The sequence below is a fragment of the Argiope bruennichi genome, chromosome X2 (assembly GCF_947563725.1).
Source record: "Argiope bruennichi chromosome X2, qqArgBrue1.1, whole genome shotgun sequence".
In the NCBI taxonomy this organism is placed as follows: domain Eukaryota; kingdom Metazoa; phylum Arthropoda; class Arachnida; order Araneae; family Araneidae; genus Argiope; species Argiope bruennichi.
In genome coordinates, this window is record NC_079163.1 from 50,689,931 (window position 1) to 50,713,879 (window position 23,949).

Below are 23,949 nucleotides of genomic sequence, written 5' to 3' on the forward strand. Positions count from 1 at the left end.
AACAGAATCATATGATTCAGAGCAAAGGCTTAAAAATTTAAACATTATTATTATTATTATTTTGTTTAAAAAATTAATCCCGCATGAACAATAAAAAATAAGATAAATTAATAGTTATTTCACTTTCCTGGAAATGAAAACTCAGCTTGTGGATTTATCACACAAACTGAATGATGTGTATTTCCATAAAATGAAGTAATAGGCAATATTAAAATTGGTAGAAGGAATGCCTAATTTTACACACACACACACAAAAAAAAAATCTTCAAAAGCATTACTTTCAAATATCTTGCATTATCACTTAAAAAGAGCGATTATTTAAATACTGTATGTGATCATTAATTACATTTTATATGATTTTTTTAAAAGATTATTATACTGATATGTAATGAATCATTTTTATTTCATTCATGAAATTCAGTATAACTGAAAGTTTCAGTTCAGTTCAATTTTGAAACTGAAACTCATCATGTCTGTCTCTAAATCTAGATTTCAGTCTGGTGTTTCTCAGTGACGTACACTAAACATCACCAAACCTTCCCCTCTCATAATAAGATACCGTCTCACCTGCACATAACTTGGAAATTTTCTTCCCCCTCACCCCCTTTCTGAGTAAACCATTCACAAAATCGCTAGATGTAAGGGAAACATTTCCCCCTCCCCAAAAATGTATGACAGAGCAATAAGATCCCAAATTTTCTTTGCTGCGTTTCCCAAAAGAAGGTAAACATGCCATTTTTTATTGTTGTAGTTGCTGCTGTCTCGTTTTTTTCATAGACGGATTCTGAAATGTTTTAATGTCTGTCCCTAACTTGTTTAGGTTTTGAAGTAATATATATACATATCATATTTATTTTTATTTTTTAAGCCTTTATTTTTAAATTGTCACTAAACGAGATAAATAAAATATCTCATGTTAAAATCGGATCGGCTGCTTTATTAAAGATTTTCGGAAATGCATATATGTAAATTTGATTTAGCACAGTTTAGTTAGATTAACATTCCATTTCGAAGTTGCTTAATTTTTAGTTTGGGATGAGCCTCGTAATATAGGATCGTGGAGAGATCGAAGTCAGAAAAATGTCAGAAAAGAGAAAAAAGAAATTAAATAATTCCTTTCTAACTATAAAGTTTTATAATTCTTAATATTAATTACTTTGATTTTAGTTTATTCGAGTCCTTGCTTTAGTATCGTTTATTAATCCACGAAGTAATAGATAACATTTCGATGCAAATTTAAGTTTTTTATCTTATTAAAAAGCATATAATTCTATATAAAGTATTCTATATAAAGTTCTTCTATATAAAGTTAATTCTATATAAAGTATTTTAGAAGTAATGCAAAATTTTTTTAGAAATAATTGCTGCAATGAATGAAAAATTACACACTTTGGAAAAAGTTTGTTCACTCCTTACTTAAGTTGTTTCGTGGATATTCAATACAATGTTTTAAATTTCGAGAGATATTTCTAACATCGCTACAGATAATTTTGCTGCATATGAATATCTCATTGCAATAATTTTCAAAATGTATAATGAAAGATAATACTTAAATTTTCAAAGCTTTTTCTTTTTACTTTTTTGTATACTAATAATAGAGACACTATTGTAATTATTGAAAAATTCGAACTCGAGATTTTGACGAATCTCTACATTTCAAAACCCCCTGGAATTCGAAAAATATATTTTTCTCATGATGTTTACCTGTATGTCTGTGAAGACGATAATGCATAAACGCTTTGAACAAGGAGGATAATATTTGGTTATATGTATTTCACACCAAATTTATAGATTTTTATCAAATTTTGAACAATATCCATTCAGAGGAAGTCTGCTTGCCTATCTGTTTGAATACTAGTGAATTAAATGATTGTAAAATGCAAGCAGATAGATAAAATTTGGCACACTGGTTTAGCATCCCAAATGTAAATACTTGTCAAATTTGAACCAAATCAGGCGAATTGTTCACCATCTGTCCGTATGTACTTTCACATGTATGTAAACACAATAACTCCTAAACGTGATGACTTAAATAAATAAAATTTAGTATGTTATCTTATGGCAATAACTGTAGTTTTGTGTCAAATTTTAGTTTCTCTCTTTTGAAAAAAAAAAAAAGTCCAAAGTACATATTCACACAGTAGATTCAATAAAAACGCAAAAAATCTACCTATTCACGCAAAAAATCTATATTTTGTAACTACTGTACGTCAATGCCAGCAAGACACTCACGGCCTTACCCAAGGTCCACATTTTTATATTGGGGAGGGGGGAGGAGACATTTTTTGGAGAGCATGCAAGAAATGTTCGGAAAGACCACTGCCTTTAGTTCTTTGATGAAACTCCTAAATATTATAAAAATATATACATGTTTTTTCCTCTGGAAAGATCATATTCAACATTTTCAGATGATGTTTTTATCTCTAAATGTATTTTTTTTAAGGGAAAGGAAATTTTTTTAATCAAATACTGTTTTAATACTTGCCGCCGTCCTGGCCTAGGGGTAGCGCGTAATCTGGGCTTCCCGGGTTCAAAAACTGTTTCTGGCATGGTTGCTCCTTACCCTCTGTTCTATCTGTGAGGTGTGTGAAAGCCCCCACCCCTATAAAAAGGATTTGTGCAAGCGAGTTTATCAGATGATAACAGCTAAAGTCAGTCTACTTCAAGCCATGCTCTAGTCAACATCAACAAAGTTTGGAGGTAGCCCATCTTGGGAGGGACCTTGTCATCGTACGAGTGTGTGCGTGTCATCCTCATATGAGCTAGTAGTCAAATTTCTGTCCTCGGGTGCTCAGAGGCCTTTACCCTCAGAAACTACTCCGCAAATTCGACTTACATCGCTGGTTTTGTCAGCGGGCTTGGCTATAATAAGTGCCATAAGTAACAACAACTGTTTCAATACATTTTCATAAAGGACATTTATTATAAAGCTTATTTCATATACTAATTTAACAATAAACCTGCGCTACACTCTTTCAAACTAATTATTTGATGTGAATGAAGTAATAGGATTTTCACTAATATATTTCTAAAAAGGCATTGTCTCAATGTACGGACATTTAATCAATCCTTTTTCCACACTGAAAACTCAGTAATTTACTTCAAATCTAAATAAGGTCAAACTATTGTTTTTAAAATCATTTTTAATGAAATAATTTCGTAATCTAAATAACTTTAGATATACAATTAAAATCTGAGCTCTATAATACAAATAAAGCCACCCATTACTTCCTCAAGCACTTGGTCTAAGCGAACATCTAACTATCTTCATTTCTTTCAGCAATGCCAAGTTTAGCACGTTATCGCAGTGGAAATTGTCTTTCCCGGTGTTCGAACGTCTTTAGCATTTGATCTCTATAAGATAAACAAGCATTGTTTCATAAGATACTAGAGATTCCGCTGAATGGCATGTAGTTAAGGCAATAATATGCATTCCCTTCATTGTTATTCATCTTGTCTCCTTATTCTAATGACCGAATGGTAAAATCTTCTACAATTGACCTACATTTATTTCAAAAATAAAGAAGACAGTTATTTTGAAGCAGGAAATATAAGAAAATTGCTTAATTTTCCAATTATTGCTAATCAAATTTTTTCATTCATTGTTAAGATGCTTTTAAAAAATAAAAGCCTTTGCAAAAAAAATCATGATTTTTATAACGTTTATTTTATTTACATAAGCATGAGAAGTGGAATGTCATTCAATTAGTTTCCCTTTGGAATCGCACCTTTTAAATGTTCCTTTTTTTTTTTTTTTTTTCATGAGCTTTTCTTTCTCCACAGATTACCCTGATGAAAGGCACAAAGTGTATTTAATAAAAGTGAAAAAGCACAAAGTGTAGTGAATTTTCTAAGCTCTATTTCTAAAAGCCAGAAAATGCGTTAAAGATAAAGACGTTATTAATCTTTGCCATTATCTGAAAACTTCTTTAGATCTTCCTTTTATTAAAACATTTTTTACTTAATATGGATATTACTTTGAAGATTTGCTTAGTACAAAGTAGGTGATTCTTTAGCTAAAATCTACTTTTCTTAAAAAATTAACTTTTTACCAAAAGAATATTTTTATAAGTAATTATTTTTTTATTTCCCTCGTTTTAATGTAATTATTTCTTTAATAATAGCATATATTTTAAACTGACTGACCCTGAAAATCCACAATTTATTCATCGGAAGCAAGCCGAAATTGTAAGTTTACAAATTCAGCTTACAATTCTACGTTTATGAAGGTTTTTGTCAACGTTTTCCAGCTTAAATATTTATTCTTCAAGATACAACAATAAAAAAATAGGTCATGCAATTTGCCTAAAATAAACATTTCACTCGAAATCTTTATAATATCATTACTTTATAAAATGCAATTTTCAGCTTTCAAAAAACACAACCCCTTTGAACCAACAAACTCTTTCTTTTATGATAACAGCTATAAATATACGTTTATCGTGAAGAAGAAAACTTAGAGAAGATGATATCTTGCAAGAAAACGGAAGCTACTACAGGAAAATCTAGCCAGAAAGAAAACACAGCTTCCAGAAGATTACGGAGATTTGAGATATTGCTATTGATAATAATAGCGTGCCCAGTTGACCACGGAAATAGTATAAGCAAGGTACGGTGAGAAGATGTTTTAAACTTTGCACGAGGCATTCGTAATAGGTGATGAATGAAATACGCGAGAGAGTAGAGCAATAAACATTTTGCGTGTGTCCCAAATCTTTGGGTGCGTGAAATATTTTGAAGAACTGTTCCTAAATTCACGGTCTTGGCCTTTTCCTTACGATATTCGTGAAGATTAAAAATACTAAATATAGTATCGAGAAAACTGCTTTGATATAAATGGATAACTTTTGCCGAAGAAAAAAATATTTGCAATAATAAAAATTGTTAAGTTCAGCAATAATTTCTTTCTTATTTTTTATTTAGTTATTCTTGTTGTTATTCTTGTTTTATTTATTTATTCTTGTTGTTATTCTTGTTTTATTTATTTATTCTTGTTGTTATTCTTGTTTTATTTATTTATTCTTGTTATTTTGTTCTAATAGGTTAAAAAATCATTCTACAATATAAGAAAAAAATTGAATTTCATTAAATATCGTATTTAATTCGGGTTTCACCAATGTGTGTTATTTATATTATGTATAAAATGATGCTTAGTATTAGGAATACAATTAATTTTTCAATGCTATGCTTTACGTAAAATACAAGCATTAAAAAAATTCGATAACTACGATTGAGAAAAAAAAAAGAAAGAAAAGAACTTCAATTGAGAAAAAAAAAAATGATTTGCATCGAAATGTTAACTTTCTCTTACAACACAATCAGAATTCTTCTCCGAATATAACGTATATCAATTGGTTTGGCACAGTTTATATACATGCAATTTTAATTTATCTACATTTATATAGAATGTATATTATATATCTTTTCCCTTCCGTTTATGAAGGCAAAATTATATATATATATATTTCGTAGATATATTAATTCTTATATTATACTAGACTTACTTACAAAATATTCAGTTTAAATTTTAACATATTATTTAGTAATTGCAACTGATGTTACAAAACATTAATCATACCAGTTGATAAACTGAAGTTGTCGGGCATATAAATTTAATAATGTTAAATTACGTGTTTAAATATTTAATAAAATATATTATGCCAAATGCTTTCAGCATTTGAAATTTCATGCGATAGTAATTTAATCTCGTTCCCATTTGACGATTTTCAAATGCAGTGCTTTGCATATTAAATAGATTCTTTTCACTTTTATTTAAAAAATTGTTGAATTAATTAAAAAATATTGCGCAGAGGAATAAAACGCATGAGCTGATTCAGATAATTTGACTATTCGCTTTAAAAACTGAATTGCAAAATCTGTTCCCTTGAAATCCAGTCACTGAATCCAATCATAACTGCATTCTTTAAGCGATCTCATTTGGAACTAGTTTATTCATGTAAAGTTCTGATGGCCTTGTCCGAAAAAGACAAAACCTTTAATATTTAGTCAGATATCTTTTTTTCTTTCTCTTTCAACAATAGAAGCATATATTAACTGCTGGAATGAAATGCGCTTCTAGAATAAAGTAAAATGTGTGAGTTTTCTTTTAAATTTTGCAAAGAATTTTCTTTGTGATAAAGTTTACTCGATATCTTCGAGGTAAGCGTGACCTATTATCTTACTCGTACACTTCACTTAGGATCGCGATAACAATCTCATTCGAATTTCACAATAGAATCACAGTGATTGAAAACTGCGGAACCGACAAGTTTTCTTCCCATTTTTCTGTTAATTGCGAAGGAAACGTTTATCTTGTTTGAAATAAATCAGTCTCAGTTGCAGCAGTCTGCAGTATTCCGAGTAGTAGCAAAGAATTGCAAATATTTGTTCTTGAAAGTACCTTAAATGAATTTTCAAAATTATAAATCTTATATTCAAATATAATATGATGTCAAAATCAAAAATTAATTTCTATTTTCTTTATCTTATATTTATTCACATTATAAGGCAGTTATTTAGAAAAATTCATCACATGCTTCTACACTTTGATGAGACTTGTAAATTCAATTGTTTTAATTTTATTTTAAATAAAATATGAAATCGTGTTTCTGAGTACAAAATATATACACACGTTGAAATTTAGCTTTCGGAAAGAATACAACAATTATGTATTTAATTGAATAATCACTTCAAGAATGCACGATATGATGTTATTGAAGTTAAAATACAGTCAATTATAACAACTTAAAAATAAAAATAATACGAAAAGAAAAATGTATTTCAAACATAAAACAAATATTATGAGTCATTTTTCTAGAAAAATAATCAGATCGGCATCTAAGTATGAGAGCAGAAAATATCAGTAAATATAAAAGTTATTTTAACCTGTAGGTTAACAAATCTAATTGAGAATAAAACGAATTTTTACTTTATAATGCTGAATGAAATCAATCTTAATAAGCCTAAGTTTAGTCTACAGGCAGACAGCGTGTTATTTTAAAACTATTAGAATTATTTTTTTTAATTTCAGTTTTTGTTTGAACGACAAAGAAAACATCGAAAGTTGATGAAATACAAATTTCGTATATTTCCTTCAGAAATAAAAATTGAATATAAAGTATATTTATATGAAAAATAAAATTAGCAATATCTTTTAACTCAGTTTTATGCTGATTTTAAAACCATAATGGAAAATCTATTATTTCGTGCCAAAAAAAAAAAAGGTGTTTAAAATAATTCGATGTAGCTGCTTATTTTGCTATTTTCTAGATGAAAATGAAAATTAGATGCCCGCCTCAAGTAATAATTTGCCATCGCTTTTAAAACTACTTAACGTATAAATATTTCGTTTATAAATTATAATTAAATATAAAATGCTCCAATGCGATTTACAAAAATTATACATTCGTATAAATAAAAGATTGCTATTAATCCAAATTTTTAAATAAAAATAAGAGGATTGAAAAATCCAACTATTTTATGGACATTCATTTTATTTATGAAAATATCTCTGAAAGCGTTTTCAACCATGTAAACGTAAGCGATTTTTAAAATATCATAAACAAAAATTTTGAGCATTAAAAAACCCTGAATGCTCAAAATTGGATATGTTTATATAAATGTTGCCTCTTTTACTTCAAAAGTTCAGAATGGAAAGGTATTGCAAAACTGTTCATAGTGGAAAGAAAAATGAGAAACAAATTATTACATGTTTTACAATGCCTATTCTTCTGAAAGAAAAAGTAAAGGAGTGCTGCAGTAAACTTTCCTAACCAATTTATCTCTATTTCTTCTCGTTTTAGCTAGTAAAACGGATTTAACTGAAATCTAGATCTTGTGAAACAATGAATAGTGCTTCCCAAAATAAATTGGTGTAAAGAATCCGTATTATTTTTCCGTTTTTAAACCCAAAATGTCAACAAACATCCTCTGTAATTAACCCATTTTTCATGACAAGTACCACCATGATGAAGTAACAACGGTATGTGTGTGACCTTACAGTTTACGAGTCAAGAATTTCAGAGTTTCTTGCAGGCGTTCATCGCAGTATAACCTTCACCCACTCATACACAAGTTTCTTGCGAAATACTTGTACGCGCTTTAGGCTGAACACAAACTTACATCCTATTCAAAGGGCGCCCTACAGTGACAAATATCCTGTAGGTTGCAACATTTCGCCCAAATTTCTTTCGTGGTCGCACAAAGAAATTGAACAAAAATATACGCTAGTGAACTCGCATATTACGTAGCGATTATACGGTTATATAAGCTTTTAGAAAAGATATAAGATAATCAAGCCCATGCATGATTTTGATAGGCATTGAATTTGGTATGGAGAGCATACTCATCAAATATTTTTTTTCAATTGACCACAAAGAGGAATAAATGATAGAATTGAGAATTGCTTCAATAATAAACTAATTCCAACTAATATCTCTAAATTTCCTATCATGAAGAATAGTCTCAATAAAAAGTACAAAATGAGTTTCCCAATTTTGTACTTTTTATTGAGAATTATATTTAAATATGAATGGACATATTTGTTGAGACAGACTTCCAAAATAACAATTTTCATAAAACTATCTTTTTATATTATTTTACACTAACTTCATTACTTAAACTTTTACTTATATTTTTTAATATACATATATCTAATAACTTTTTCTTACTTCGAATTTTTTGCATTAATCCAGCTAATTTTATTTTGCATATAGTTTTTAAAATATTGATCGCTCTAATAAAATGGCTGGTATCAATTTCGAAAACCAGAATCTAAATTTCCTGCAAGACAAGATCACTAAAAATTTCTGATCAAAGCAATTTTTAATTTCATCCATTTATGTCTTGCCAAAAAACAAAAAAAAAATCCTTTCGTCCCAAATATTTTATTTTAGCTTTATTTTTATGCAACAATCAATTTAATTTCAGCTTTTTTTCCGATTGTTCAAAACCCATCAGTATACAATAATAGAAATACCCAAAATTCATTTCTTTCTTTATATCTTAAAAGAAGATCATTTCATATTTCATGGAAATAAAGCCTGAAATTTTGGTGGAAATTCCATCTCGTATTTACAAAAGGAGGTTACTTTTCAGATCTTTTCCCGGAACACAAACAAAATTCAGAGCTGAATGACAGTCCCATCTTTTTGTGCTCTCAAGCATGAGCTTTGAATCTTGGTGGGCCTCACGTATCTTCCTTGCCTGAGGCATAGCGTTGGCAGAAACCGGCTGTGAAAAGGGCATTCTCAAATCCAAGCATTATTAACGGAAGACAAAATTTATACCTCGATAACCAGTTCAATTCGACCTTGAAGGACGAACTCAGCTGTGTGTGCTTTCGTCCTAACTAGATCCTTAAGGAACTTATGGATGATGTCACGGTGATGATTTCCTTCGTAATCTCAAATTTATGTTCATTTATCAGAATTTATCCTACATTATGAGAAGTTTTTTTCGATTTATATTAACTGGAAACGCTTTAGAAGAAACGGTACTTTTATGAGTAAAAAATGATGTCATAAATGAATTTTGTTTTTCAACTAATCTTATAAGCAGGTGAAAAACAGTTGCATGTGCCTTTGTCCTAATTCGATCATTCAAGGAATTTTTGAACAATATCAGGGTGCTAACTTTATGCTGAACAAAATGTTCATTGATTTGTCAAGATGGTTTATATTATCAATATATGCTGTTATAGAAACAATCCCCATTTATGCGAAACTTAATAATAAACTTCAGCTGCCGAAATTCAGCTATATGTGCTTTATCCCTATATATAAAAGTCCTTTGGATAATATCCAAGTGAAAGTTACATGTAACCAAAGGATGTATGTAATATAACCTTAATTTATCGAATATTAAGTTTCTTTAAAAAGATGGCATGATATAAAACTTTTATGAAACTGCATATACAAAATGCACATTTTCAATGTATTTTATATCGAGTGCCCTTACTTAGCATATAAATTCTCATTTCAACCAGAAAAACCTATTTATTTATTTTCATTTGTAATAGGTATGAATGATCTCATGCTAGGAGTTTCATTTACAATATCAATTTATTTTCATCGTTCATAATTTAGCCTAAATATGTAACCAAATTGATTGCAAAACGACATTAGAAAAATGGTTGAGCATTCATGAGGAAAACCTGCTAAATAATTGAATTTTTGAACAATTGGCACAAAAATTACCACTTAAATTAAGCACTTGGTTTTCTTTTTCTTTTCTATCGATATTATTTAAATAGTAGATCAAAAAATTACTTCTGTTGTATTTAACATACTTCAGCAACAAATTTTAGGCGAATGATGCCTATGGCATCTTATTATTAAGAACTAACTAAAAATTATAAAAATTATTATTAGAAATTACTTATTAATTCGGTAGCAAAATTTTATTTGTAAAAAGAATTTCTCCGTATCAAATAATTTAATATTTAAGATACATTTCTGTGGTAATGCTATCAAGCAAAATTATCTTAGAATCTTTTCACGTGTCTTTGTTCACATTTACTTGTATTCAGTGTTAGCAATCGAAATATTAAGTGATACAATTATTACTAAATAAATGAATACCATAAAATAAAGATATCAGAAAAATAAAAATTTACAAATATTTTATTATCAATTTAATATAATACATCTAAAGAACGCCTTTTATGATAACTACAGCTTTGCAAATAGAATCCAAAGTTCAGTTTATTTATAATTTAAGTGCACTTACTTTGCTTTTAAAATCTATTTCGATTTCTATATAGTGTCTGTATAGAAAATACTATATAGAAAATAGTGAATTCTATTTTCTATATAGTGTCTGTATAGAAAATAGCATACCCAAAGAATGACCATATAAATGCATAATAAATTAGAAATTTAATGTTCGTCTAAACGTCATAGAAATTTAAAATCTAGCATATGTATACTTGCTCGAATGAATCAGGGACTACATGTTGAAATGGATCAGCTTAAATTAGAAATCATATTAATAGATCAAATTGTTGATCGTGTTCTTGCTTTTTATTATTTGATATTACAATAACTTTTTAACTTAATTAAAATAAACTTAATTTAAATTTGCTGACATTCAACGGAAAAAAAGAAAAACATTCCTTGGGTAATCTTTTTTCTATTTTTAAAATACAGATTCTGAAACGTGACCTCTTTATAAAGTCAATCTACATACCTTGTATGATGGTATGAGAACTTAAATAACTATGCTCTTTTTATTTCAAAAGCCATTTGAAATGCAAACTAAAATCGAAATAGTTCATAAGATGTGAAAGACGACAGCTAAATTTAATTAATGTTTCAATTGTTTATTTCATTTTGAAATATTAAACGGCATCTCAACTGCATTAAAGTTCTGAGACATCTTCTTAAAAGCATTAATAATAGGGAAAGCAAAAAATAATAATGCATGCAATAAAATTGTGAAAAAAAAAAACCTATTGTTACGAGTTATGCATACTTATTGATGCATGCATTCAGCGCACATTGCTTAGAGAGAAGAATAATTAGTTTAAATTTAACTGTTACAGAAGCATCTTCGTCAAATAACAAAAATTACACGAAAGAATTATTAGAGCTTATAAATTTCTGGGAACCAATTAAAAAAAGTGATTTTTTGACCCTTTTAAAATTTAACTGATGAAGTTTCAGATAAACTGTAAATTTATAGCATGTCAAAGCGTCATTGTAATCTTGCTTTTTCAAGTGGAAGATTGTGCAATCTGACATTACAATGAAAACCAGACTTTTTAAAATCTTTAAATGCGCCTTTAATATTCTGAATGCGTTTCAGTCGACACTTCGGATCATATTATATGTGTTTTGAGAGAAGTCTAAGTAAAGGAATGAAATTCTTTTATGATCTGAAGCAACAGAAATTATTACATTGATAATACAATAAAACTATTATGTTAAAATTTTAAATTCAAAGATAAAGCATCTTTGGAAGACTTTTAGCTGTTTATTTTTCTTTCTTCTATTTATAAGCCCTAAAATTTTGACTCTAAACCTATCCAATTAGCATAAGTCTAAAATCTGAATGCATGGCTCTTTATTAAAAAAATGACCCTGCAATATACTTACCAGAACAATAGCAGCCTAATCTAATCTAACCTTACTTATCTAAATAGCAATTAAACAAAATAGATAATAATTTAAATTTATCAACATTACTAAATTTTAAAACAAAATAAATTAATAAGTAAATACTAAAGAGAATAAAAATTCATTTTAATACTATGTATTGTTATAAATTTAATAAAACTAAGTAAGATTCTTTAAGAGAAGAATTTAATATTAAATGATGTATATCTCTAACATAAATATAATCCTTCGACAAAGAAATTTTTCATTAGAATAATAAAAATCACTTGGAGAACAGTTTATCTTATAGAGTTAACTGAATCATTTATTTAAATCGACAAGCAAAAGTGAACAAAGACAATTTCTCATTTTTGCAACGTTTAAAAAGTATTGGCAAACAGAAAAAAACCCCAAAAAAACTAAAGTTATTGAAGGATAAGTTTTTCATGAGTAGTGATTCCCCAAAGCAAACATGAATTGAGTTTTAATTAATTGAGTTTTTATTTTGAAGTAACATAAATGCTTGTTATAAGATATACTATGAGAAAGGAAACTCAAAACAAAGGATATTTGCTTTTCTTATCTTTTTGTCAAAGGCATATAATTTGCGTCTAATTCTAAAAAAATGATATAAATTTTTTCTAATAAAATTTTTATCATTTTCTTTGCCATTTTTTTTACCAATTTCTACCCTTTCCTGTCACTTTCTTTGCCATTTTCTATCTTTTTTCTATCATTTACCAATTATACTTCTATATCCACTTGCTATTCTATGCATTTCAGCTTTATATAAAAGGCATCATAATGCACTTCGTTTTTTGTTAATAATAATATTAAATGAATACTTTTTATTTGAAGCCGATTTTTAAAACTTTTTAACACTCTTATAAAATTGCATATAATGAATAACTTCTCATTTATATTTTTAAAAAAGTAAACAACAATTTGTTAAAGATTTTTTTAATTAAATTTATTCGGGATAATTGTTCCTTATATTACGGAAACAATATTAATTTTGTAAGTTGGAAAAATTAATTTTGAAAGTGCATTGAATTTCTGATATATAACAATAAAAGTATATGAAAGAAAAAAATGCAATTTACATGAAAACTATTCATACATATTATAAATTATTTTAATTCTGGAAGCACTTAGAAGACATGTATACGGTAAAACATAAGCAATTTTTTTTAAAAAATGTATAATTATACATACTTTGCAAAAAGTTATCCAAGTCTAATTATAAAAAGTATATTTATATTTACCCAAGATGCTTCCAGAGCAGCTTACTTCCTTGCGGTTAGTACTAAGTTGAAGGATTTTTTTTAAAGTTTGCATTTAAAGAATTTAATGAAATTCATCTTTATTTTAGCATGCAATATATAGAATGGGCTTTAATAATAAAATTAATATGGAAGCATAAATTGCTTTACAACATTTTAAATTTTCAAATAAAATCAAATTCATAAAGATCATCACTTAAGAATTAAAATCCTATAAGGATGATGATAAGAGAGATTCATTAAAATTTTAATTTTAATTTTAATCATTTAATGATAAGCAAGAGAACCAAATCATTTTTAATGCCTTGTTATGAGGATAGGAAATCCTGTAAATAATTTGAAAGCCTTGTTAATGTAAAAAATAGATACTGTATTTCATGCTTAGAAAAAAAATGAGATAAAATTTTAAATGCTCCTTTTTTTTCTTTTTTTTAACCTTATCCGGAAGTCTTACATTCATGTCTGCTTAGATTTCACATTTCTGGAAGACATTTTTATGCTCCTAAATGCATATTTAACTCAAATTTACGTACTAAGGTATAAGTACATATAATTTTAATAAAAATTTTGATTTTTAAGTAACAAATCATAAATAAATAAACATAAATAAATCCATAATTAAAATTAATGTAAATGAGAGAGTTTGTATAGTAAAATATATATCTATGTATTACCTTTATATGAAAATTGCATTAGAGTGGTAAAAAGAACTGAAAAGGTCAGCGTTTTCTTTGAAAGGAAAAATAATTGCAAAATACATTGAAAACAGAGATAAATATGAACATCTTTCATTACATTATAAATTGTTACTGAATACACGCTCCCTTAAAACGAGCAACAATTCACACCCATCAAATCCTGTTGGGTAATCATAGATAAATGCCTTTCCGGCATTTGCCTTCAGGTAAAATCTTGATATTCACATCTTTTACCTAACTGCTTATTTTCGTACCATCATATATATCTACATTATTATACGGTAAAAAATAAAACCCTACTAAAAAACAGTATTTTCTAATTGCTACTTATCAAACAGAGTTTTTTTTTTCTTTTCTTTTTCTTTTTTTCTGATTCATATTCATCATCAATTCAGGTCTTTTCAGGTTGACTGAAAACTAACATTACGAGGAGACTCGAACGAGTTATGAACAGCAGACACATTGACCGTTAAGAATTATGTTCAAATGCAATTTTTTGACCTTGACGGTTGAAAAGTTTTCGATTTGACCTTGAAATAAGCGAATTTCTTTTAACTGTTAGATTTTTTTTTTTTTAATGAGAAGCCAAATTTTGATCTTGAGGGTATGAAATCCTTATTTAATCGCCTAAAACATATCCAAAGCAGTCAACAACATCGCTATTATTTTAATTAAATGCTTATTATCACACTCCTTCTTCATAAATAAAAACTTCTCCATCAAAACTTCTTGCTCTGAGATCCTTTCAATCCAAATTACCATCATCTAATGAAAAATTTATCTGGTATCAAATTGAAATTTAACAAGTATCATTCGAAATTTTTCCCAAGTACCAAATTTGTTTTTAAGTCAGCATTTAACGATAATATGCTATCAATAGTTATAATGTTAATTATCACTTCTAGACATCTTTAATTCTTTGCATTAACTGACTAAAGATTATTCTCAGTAGTTCTTACACGAAAAACTTTCTCAATTTTAATATTCAGAATAGATTGATTATATTAAATACTGCTTTTCACAGTCATAGCTATTCTTTAGCGATTCCAAAACCTTAAATTAATAAAAATAAGTCAAATCTCTTTGAAGTACTCAATGTACCAAATTCTTTTAATATATTTTCTACCAGCTGATTCCCGAATCCATTTACTTAATCTTTTTCCTGGGTAAAATTTCACTGTTAATATGTTAAAATAACATCGAAATTCTGCTTTAAAATTCAATCGGTTTTCATGGAATGACATGATTTTTAATAAATCTATATACGAGTATTATTATGATGGGCAAGCTACATACAATCAAAGTTTCACAATTGTTGAAGAAATTTCATATATAATCATATTCTATCATATTGTATAAGAGAACTAGAAGAACGAGAGTAAGCATTTAAGCGCTTCGTGCATTGAAAGTATCTCATAAGAAATTCAAATATATCCATTTGAAGGAAAAAAAAAAAAAAAAAGAAAGAAAAAAAATCCTCGTATTTGCATCGGATGGATATGTACATCTCAGCTAAGGGTCTTTTATTTAACGAAATTAATCAAGACTATTTATATAAATGAAGATATAAAAACATTTTCAGAATTTTTTTAAGTTAAATAAAACTACTTGAAATAAAACTTCTAACTCATCATTTAAAATATTTTTTTAGATTATGCAGCTTTTGCAAGATTAGACTGTTATACGTATGACTAGTTAAAATAGTCAAACTCAAATCAATTAATCACAACAATCAAAAGATAGGAAAAATTCATTTGCCTTCTGTTATTCCAACCGGCAAATGAGTTTAAATCAATAAAAGGAGACATGAAGCAGACAGCATAATAAAAGCATTGTTCTAAGTGACAGGAATTCCACTTAAAGAGAATAAATATAATTCTATCTCAAATCCCTATTGCATTATGTTGCATTAAAATACAATGTATGTCAGAAGTCTAAATACAAAATTGAAAGAACAATTTAACTATGAATAACGACGAGTTGATGTTCCGTGGCAAAGTCAAATTAATGAAAAAAATACATTAAGCTCACAAAGCGGTTTTGAAATCGTCTTATAAATGAAAGTACACGGGCAATTAAGTAACGGCATAGGCAATTTAGATGTTAAACTATCTTTGCACCATTGTTTAAATCGCGACTCCACCTGCTTAATCTATAATGTTAAGAAGATAATAGAAAATTCCTGTCCTTAACCTTCCGGTCTTTGAAAGTTGAGAATAAAGTTAGAAAAGGACAGTAGCCAAATTCCAGTAATTATGCAATCTTTGCTTTTAGAACTGATTGCATCAAACATAATTCAGGAACTGTCCAGACAGTTTTAATTGGTACCTTTGACCAAAAGCAGTCTTTTGTTTTGGTACAATATTGTTATCTTAAAACACTGTGTCACCGTTCTTTTCTTATTGTTTATAGAAGAGTGGAGTCTGACCAGAAATCCATTCTAAATTCTTTACGTGTCTTACAGGGATCAAAAGACCTTTTATTTAATATCTTATGCAGAACATTACTAAGCAGTTCACTACAGAAAGATCTTTGTCGTGTATTTTGTTTGAAGGTCATAAGTACATTGGAGACATAATAAAAGAAGACTTTGGTTTTAATCCTTACAGAATATACTTCAACTATATTATCAAGCTGATAAATAGAAATGAAAAGGAGTTATACATTTCCGTTAGGAATATTAAACTTGTTCTAAAGTTTTGACAGCTTATAATTACTTTTAGAATGTCAGAATAGAGTTATAATAGGTAGGTGTAATGCATATACTATTTTAGTTTTTGAATTAACAATGGGGCTCTAACTAGACTTTATAACGTGAAACATAATCTAAAATTACTCATGAACCATAAAGAACAAATATCGCAGTTCCATAATCTAGGAATAGGATGTTGAACGCTACATAGCCAATGACATATTGGTAGTATATTGGAAGCTGCAACTGTATCGATGGCGGTTTACTTAATAGATGCTTTTATGCATCTTAAGGTTATAGAAAGAGTTATTAATTAGTGTTGCTTGCTTCATTTATTGCTTATATTTCATTCTTCGACTACTATAATTATAAAAAAAATCAAATTCGCTCAAGTCAATCGAAAAGATATATCAAGCTTATTTATGCATAATTAAACAGTATTAAATATGATCGCAATATATTTAAAAGTAAATGAGATACCTAAGTTAGTTTTAAGCATCAATAATCAATATTCTGTTCAATTGTACATTTTATATGAGATTTAATTTGCATTAAGATTTGCTACAATCTTAAGAAACTTAGAAACGCGCTTTTTCTATAATCCTAAGATGCATGGAAAAGATTTTTACGAAATTCATTGGTGGAGCAGTTGATCGTAGCTTTCTACATACCATCAAAATGCCACTGGCAATACAGATCTCTTCACTTTCTTTTTTAGTAACATCATTTCATCTTTTGAAAATCCAATTTAGTAATTTTTTTTTTCTGTTCTAACATTTATTTTACCTATTGCATCTACTTAATTCTACTTCTAAGACAACTTGCAAGCATAAAGATAAATAATATATATAACAAATAATATAAAGATAAAATTTTTATATTAATATTTTTTTAAACTGAAAAGCTAACGATATATTATAGTAAGTAAGAATTTTGTGCGGCATTTCTGAATTTCTCTCTAGTATCTTGAAATTCAAGAAAAAGACACCGTTATGCAATATATTAATTTATTACTAATATTATATCTTACAGGAAGATGCCTTAAATCTTCATAAAATAACAGTTTTAAAACTTATTAAATAATTGAAAATTAAAATAGTTCCGCAGTCAAATCTCGTTATACAGATATGCTACATTTACTCTAAATTTACAGACCCGCTCATGAGATGAAAATGATATTGAATATGCATAATACTATTTCGACACTCCAGACATAACAACAAGATTGCCTTTTATTGATTAATAACACTTTTTTAAATTTTGACAAAGTTTCTAAATGTGCAGCAGTGTTATTTCAACGGAAGAAAGAAGAAAAAATGATCAAATGATAGCTTAATTATATTGTATGCATATTTGTGTGACATTCGCTAGTTATTTAAAGAATATAAATTATTACTCAAGCATCTTCGAATTAAAAAAAACTGTTAAAATAAAACGATAAATTCAATGTTAACCTCTATTAGTACATAGCAAAATTTTAAACTAATTAATTTTTAATATTAGTTTAAAATACTATAGTTGCTGAGAAAGTATTGATAATAAATAACATTCATAAGCTATAAACCTAATATTAATTATTTTATTGAAAACAATTACTTACCAAATAACGTCAATGAATTATTTTAATTAATCTGCTCATTTCGTTTGTCGCAGAATTTATGTTTTTATGACTTGCAATGTAAACAATTTTGCAAAGATTTTACTTACCTCCGTGAAACATAATTACTCATTCACTTCATTTGAACTAAGAAATTGCATAATTTTGTAATACGGTACATGTCGTCTAAGCGCTCGAAATATTGATTTCAATTCAATAAATAATCAGACAGTTCTCAAATGTCATTTTATATTCAAATAATATTATCTCCGATTCTAAAACTAATAACTCCGGTTCTACAGCCATTTAGTTTTTCAACGTGAATTGAATGAATTAACAGTACAAATTATTGATTAGTCCTTCGAGTTTTATTTAGAATGAATAAATAATTTTTCATTATTCTTTTCCAAATGACAGAAGTTTGATACTTTTTCTCAGGATTTTGCAACGTTTTCGGCTATGAATTTACAGTCTATTAGATATATATTTATTTTTCCTTAATACATTTTTAAAAAGAAGACTGAATTGATATTATATATATATATATTTTATATAAATGAGAATTTCTAAAAAGAAAAAAATTATTATGTATTACAAAGTTGCATGACATAACATTTGTTTACTTAATATTTGCACGTGACAAAAATTGTTATTTATTCAAATTGTAAAATAATAATAGATATCTAAATGCATTTAGTGTAAAACAAAAATTAGTTAATTTTTGGATGAAAAGCACATTATGTTAATAGTTTGACTACAAACAACTTTCTGCATATTTAAGTATCTCTAGTAGCCTATAAATTCAAATTTATACGAAGGTGCATTTCCTTAAAAAAAAGCTATCTTATATATTTTGTTTTTTCTATAATAGTAGGCAAGATTTTTTTTATCATTAGATTTTCAGAACAATTATTTCTTAAAATTTATAAAAATAATTACTTAAAAATTCATTTCTATATAAGTTAAATAATTATTATTCTATAATGAAATTTTAAACCTCATTTGTCATAAAATTTATTTCATTTCAAACATGTAAATGCAATTCGAGAACTGTCTATAAATTAAAAAAAAAAAATGACTTACATTCGATTTTGACTGGAGCAAAGAATTGATACTGGATTTCACTCGATTCTTGAGGGTAAAAGTTCCATCACAATTCCCCGCCAACAGAGCATGGGCAGTTGCAATTTTAGTTTGAACATCTTCAGTGTCTACTTTTTTATCCTCTGAAGTAATGTCCAGTTCTCGAAGATGAAAATGCATATCCCAAGGATCAGAGTCACTGAGCACTCCATTCTTAATCTCTGACTCTTTGTCAGAGTAAGATGCAATGGTCAGTCTCACATTGTTCCCTTTTCCATTGCAGACAACACCGTTGCTTTTCATTGTGTTGTCGTAGCTGTCTCCGGAGGAGGAATCGGATATTAGCAAGGAATGGTTGTTGGCATTGTTGGTCCTTACACTTACTCGAGCACAGTGCCTTCTAGATGGTGAAAAGCCGGAATCAGTTCCGTCATCAGCTTCTCTATCTGAGTCCGATCTTTCACAGTCGCTTCCTGGAGCACTGGAAGCTCCGCTGCTGCTCCGTTCGTCCTCACCCTTAATGATATGGTTCACAGAAGAGCCCACCACCACAGATATTTTGTCCTTACTGTAATCTACTGTTTTGCTGATGCATGGGCTGCTGCTGATACGAATTTTGGCTGAGCTAACGGGGGTGGATGCCACGTTACCATTCTGTTCCATGTTTTCTGATGGAGTCAGCACATCATCTTGGAGCGGTTTCACGCGAATCACGTGTACCAGTTGTGTGGTTGGGGAAGTGCCATTGATGTCTATAGACGAGGAAGCAGTGCTGTTGTTGTTATGTTGTTGAATATTCGAGCTCCCGTCGGAGAAACGCTGCGCTCCAGTGCGCCAAGTAATAGTAGCCTTAGCCCATTCGGAAGAATTCACCGTCTTATCTTTACTGGTAACGTTACCGCTAAGCCGCTCAACTGAGCCATCAACGGAAGGTTGCGCTGAATCAACGGTAGCTCCATTTACACGAACAGATATACCTCCACCGCCAGTATGAATCCGGCTAGAAGGTGGCTCACTAGCCAGCATTTCCGTTTATTAAATGTCCTCCACTGATTTTGAAAAAATAAGTCCCGCTGCGACAAAAAATAATAATAAAAATAAGTCAGATGGTTCTCACGCTGGTATTGCAGGTGCCCAATTCAGTGAGGGGAAATGAGAACGATTTCACAAGACAGCGAAGTTCCGTGCGTCCGTTTCCCTGGCAGCGAAAGCAACTAATAAACTCGTTTGACTTTTAGAATCTACTAACCTGAAATTGCGGAACGCGCGTTTCTTAGAGGACGCATGCGCTCAACCACCGCCAGTTCTTGAGGGCGCTGCGGTATTGGCAAATGAACGGTCGTGTGTAACCGCGTGTGGGGAGTTTCAACTAATTTTTATTGTAAAATTTAAAGCCGGGAAAAGCGTATTGTTTCAAATAACGCGTAAAATAATAGGTGTTTTAGTAAAAGTAAAGTCGTGTTTAATAAGCAAATTAATGCATGAAATAGTTGATAACATCAGTCCAAATACTTTAACATTTTTTAATGTTATTTTACGATTGCCAACAATTCTGAAAACAACTGTTTTTTTAAAAAACTTTTTTCTTTAACGGTTTCATTTGTACATAGTTATTTGTGTGGAGGGTGCTCGTGTACTTTTCAAAATGTGAATGTACACGTACTCTTTTTAATATCAATAGAATCTAAACCAGAGAAAAGTAACGAAAAAGCCAGTCAAAATTCCAATTCGTGAGTTTATTCATTTTAAATTGCGATAAAATCACTATTTGGTTATCTATTTTATTTTATTGATTCCAATTCACTTCTTAATTAACGCATAATTTTCATCCGTTAATTCTGAAATCAGATTTATTTACAAATTGTTTTCTACTCCCTCCGTCCGAAAATATGACATGCATTTTAAAATTATTTTTGTCCAAATATATAGAATATTTAGTATAAGCAGCAACTTCAGTTAATAGGTTAAATTTATTGGCAGTATATATTTATAAAATTCAAAATATAAAATTGTTTTAATTGATGCGGGATATAGATCTTTTATGCACTTCCTGAGATATTTACTGATCTGCTAACTTTAAATTCAGTTTCTTCTGTATTATTGCTTCAGCTTTATTACTGCAATAACTGCTCCAACTACACCTGCTCCAACTTTTGATCTTTCTCTCTCCAGTTGTAATAATCTTTGTAATACACCATTAATCTCACTGTCAATTAATTGCTTTGATTTGATATTTCTTGTTTGTGACACAATACTAATTTCATTCATCCATTTTCTTATAATAATTTTTACTTTAGTGCTATTACTGCAATAACTACTCCAACTTTTGATCTTTCTCCAGTTGTAATAATCTTTGTAATACATCATTAAGCTCACTGTCAATTAATTGCTTTGATTTGATATTTCTTGTTTGTGACACAATACTAATTTCATTCTTCCATTTTCTTATAATAATTTTTACTTTAGTGCTATTTTGTTCTATATCGTTATTTTATTTTACACAAACTACTGCATAGTATTTATTCCAATTAAAACTTTTCACTTTATCGAAAAAAGAAAGTATGACGACTAAAATTTGTTATTTTTCAAAAACTGTCACAGATGCTTTATTAGGTTACCAAGTTGTTTGCCTTCTTCAATAATTTTCGAAGTGTTTTAAAACGTACACGATATTTTCGGACAGAGGCAGTACATATTAAAGAACAAATACCTAAACATAGATAAGCAAAACATTCTTACATTTATTTCATTCCAAATAAAACTAAATAATTGAAAGACACGCAAGGTAATTTGCAAGGTTTTTGAATTATTCCTAAGCTTTTACTTTAGTCCCTAGCCAATGCATCAATTATTATATATAATGAAGGATATGCCATTCCGGTTATTTGGGTTCGATTGAGAATGTTAGAAAAAGGAGTTTTATTGAAATATTTAAAAAATAATTAAATTATAAAATATTTTTGAATGATATATTAAGTTTTTGCATAAAGGTTCTTTGAAATTAGAAAATATATATATTTTAATATATCTTTCTAATTACTATGTAGAATAAAAATAGATTAACGTTTCTGTTGCATACTTGAATGACGAATTTTGAAGAATTAAATCATGCAGACAGAGTTAATATAAACTAGGAGAAACATTATAAATTTAAAGTTTTTCTAAATAAATTTCCCCCTCAAATGTAATTGACATTTTTTACTTTAAATCTCTTAAGAAAATCGAATTCTTCTTTTTCTATGTTTTAGTTTTGTATTAATAAAAGAATTTAATGACTTTTATGACTCTTTCTTTTAATGAAAATTCATTTGAATTTTCAAAAAAAAAGAGAATAAATAAGTTGCTATTTGTTATGTAATTTCCATGTTGGAAATTAATTGCAGTAAAATAAACAAACTTGAATCAATTTTCTTCCCCAAATTTAGTTTCATTATTAACTATTTCAGTATCAACTATTGGAGCTGTTGAAAACTTTAATTATATATGCACGCATAGGGATCCATTTCGTAAACAAAGTAATTATTTTAAAAGTTTCTGAGGTCATATTTGTTTTCGTGGACGTTCACTCTTCATATCGAACTCAAAACCAATGCTTTATTGTTTCGAATTAATTAGTTTTCAAAATAGTTTCCCCAATGATAATTGTGGTATTCAATTAAATTTATTTTCATTGTTTTATTTATGTTTTTTTAATGTTGAACTTTAATGAATATCTCCCAAACTAGTAATCAGAAGTGTAAAGTATTTTCATATAAACTTTAACAAATAAAATAAACACTGTCTTTCATGAACCTTTCATTGTTTTACCGAGACGTCACCTTCATTGACAAGAACAATTCGAAAGAACAGATTTTCACATAACTTTTAATGTATTTTTAAAATTAGTAAATTTTTTGAACTTCTTTTGCTAAACATTCCCATCAGCTCTCTGACCATAAATTAGAATTTCATTACATTAGAGTTCATTAAAGAATGGAGCAAAACCGGAAAAGAACTGGCTTTTGTTTACTATCTCCGCTCTTTACAGTTAAAACATTACTTTCAAATTATTCTTCCATTAATTTTGTTATATAATCAATTCTTAAAAATGAGAGAGTAAACTCTTAAGAAAAAATAAAAAGAATTAACGGAAAAAATTTCTATTATGAAAATATCTAATTTTTTCTTTAGAAAGGGAATTCATAATTCCTTGAATTTTAAGTTAATATTATTTTAATATTTTCCTCAGTGAATATTTGAATAAAATAAGACAGCGTCATATTTCAGAGGACTTGAAAATAATTTTCACACTATTGAGTTTATTAAACTCAATTTAGGAAGTAATAATTTATGTCTTATTTTTGAATTTTACTTAAAGAAATAATATTTAAATATTGTTCAAATTTGGAAGGGTTTTTTTTCTCTATAACATTTAGATCGAAAATTCTAAATAAGATTAATCAAACCAATGAAATCAATGAAACTAATTTAATCAAACCAATGAAATCAATGAAACTAATTT

General features: G+C 28.3%; 1 protein-coding gene across 1 annotated transcript in view; it reads right to left on the reverse strand.

Annotated features, from left to right (window-relative positions):
• The window catches only part of LOC129960284 (uncharacterized), a 55,963-nt gene extending 35,289 nt beyond the window's left edge, over window positions 1-20,674 (reverse strand). Inside the window, exon 1 of the mRNA XM_056073588.1 lies at window positions 19,449-20,674. Within this exon, the coding sequence (XP_055929563.1) occupies window positions 19,449-20,474 (1,026 nt within the window). The 5' untranslated portion in view covers window positions 20,475-20,674. The remainder of the gene's footprint in view (window positions 1-19,448) is intronic.
• Window positions 20,675-23,949: the final 3,275 nt, after the last annotated feature.